Genomic DNA, 1,885 nt, shown 5'->3' with positions numbered 1-1,885 from the left:
CCTTATTTCCTCATCTCCTCCTTTCCTTATTTCCTAACCCCCTTATTTCCTCCTGTCCTTATCTCCTCATTCGCTTGTCTCATCTCCTCATTTCCTTATCTCCTTATTCCCTTATCTCCTCTTGTCCTCGTCTCCTTGTGTCCTTATTTCCTTTCCTTCTCCTCCTCCTTCGGTCAGACTGTAGTTGCCGTCGGTCACCAGCGGGTGTCGCTGTGCTTCCTGTTTCAGGTTCCTCCTGTTGGAGGGCGTCGGCGGTCCGGTTTCTGATCGCAGTCACGTCTTCAGCAGCTTCTTCTTCCGCCAGCTGAGCCGCCGGCGGGCCGCCGGCGAGGACGCCGCCTCATCCGTCCCGTAAGGACGCCACCTGCAGGTAGTACCGAGTGCAGCAGCAGCAGCTCCAGGCTCAGAGTGTGTTCTGTTTCAGAGACCGCCAGGTGAGGCATCAGCGGGTCAAGACCTGGACGCGTCACGTCGACATCTTCACCAAAGACTTCCTGTTTGTGCCTGTCAATCAAGAGTAAGTTCCTGTCGGTTCAGTTCAGTCAGAAGGTCCCAGTTTGATGGAACATCATGTGGAAACCAGGGAGGCCTTCAGTCAGCTGTGTGTGTGTCTGCAGAGCCCACTGGTTCCTGGTCGTGGTGTGTTTTCCTGGACTGCAGGAGAATCGATACGAGAAGTTTCAGCGGCAACCAGGTGAGACGCTGTTGATGTCGTTGTTCCCAGTGTTCCCATTGTCTCCAGTGTTTCCAGTGTTAATAATCATAATAATTTTATTTATAAAGCACTTTTGGTCAAAGTGCTGTACAGGCAGTAAATCAAACACAATCAATAAAACAACACAATCCAACAACTCCGGACACATAGGCTAAGGTGCACATGTGGGTCTTTAGCTTTCAAACATCCACAGAGCAGGCCTGTGTCATGTCCAGAGGGAGGCTGTTCCACGGTGTCGGGCCAATGAGAAGGCTCGCTCACCAACACTCTTCCTGACCTTCGGCACAGCCAGCAGTGCAGAGGGCACGAGAAGGTGCATACAACGTGACCAGACCGAATAAATAAGAGGGTGCCAGTCCATTTAAAATGTAAAAAGTCAATAAAAGCACCTTAAAATCAGCACGAGCCTGACATGGAAGCCAGTGCAAAGAGGCCAGCACCGGGGTCGTGGGATCGGATTTTCCAGCTCCAGTCAGAACCCGAGCTGCAGCCTTTTGCACCATCTGCAGGACTCTGAAACTTTTCTTGGGTAGTCCTGACAGGAGGGCATTACAAAAAGCGTGGATGAGGACTTCAGCGTCTTTGTCACTTAAAATTGATCTTAGCGATCCTTCAAAGATGAAAAAATGGTATTTTTGTCACCTCCTTCATGTGCTTATCAAAAACAAGAGTCTGATGGAATATAACACCAAAGTTTTTCATCTTGTCTCTGCCAAGAATAATAAAATCATCAAGAGACAAGGACACATTACTAAATGCGTTCTGTAGCTTCTGGGGTCCAATGATCATCATTTCAGTCTTTGCGGAGTTAAGGAAAAGGACGTTTTTAGAGAGCCAGTTCCTAATAGCTGAAAGACAATGTTCAAGTTTTGACATATCAGACCCATTTCCACATATTAAAGGCATGTATAATTGCAAATCATCTGCATAACAGTGGAAAGCAATTTCAAGAGATTGTAATAATTTACCAAGTGGTGCAAGATATAATGAAAAGAGCAGGGGACCTAGCCCAGAGCCCTGAGGAACCCCGTGCTTCACTGCGCAAGAACCAGACAAGACATTATTAAATAGAACACACTGACATCTGTCTGACAAATACGACTTAAGCCATGACAGCACATTGCCCGAGATGCCAAAAAGGTGGTGAAGTCAGTGTCCCCAGTGTCCCCA

The 1,885-nt window shown here is 47.9% G+C and overlaps 1 protein-coding gene across 1 annotated transcript in view; it reads left to right on the top strand.

Annotated features, from left to right (window-relative positions):
- LOC103366556 (sentrin-specific protease 7-like) overlaps positions 1-1,885 on the top strand; it is an 18,938-nt gene that overhangs the window by 12,650 nt on the left and 4,403 nt on the right. Inside the window, 3 exon segments of the mRNA XM_008294324.1 lie at positions 143-351; positions 425-517; positions 618-694. Coding sequence (XP_008292546.1) covers positions 143-351; positions 425-517; positions 618-694 — 379 coding nt within the window.

The sequence above is a fragment of the Stegastes partitus genome, unplaced genomic scaffold (genome assembly GCF_000690725.1).
Source record: "Stegastes partitus isolate 25-593 unplaced genomic scaffold, Stegastes_partitus-1.0.2 Scaffold954, whole genome shotgun sequence".
NCBI classification, from domain to species: Eukaryota; Metazoa; Chordata; class Actinopteri; family Pomacentridae; genus Stegastes; species Stegastes partitus.
Note: the sequence above shows the minus strand (reverse complement) of the source record. Positions and strands in the feature narration are given on the sequence as shown.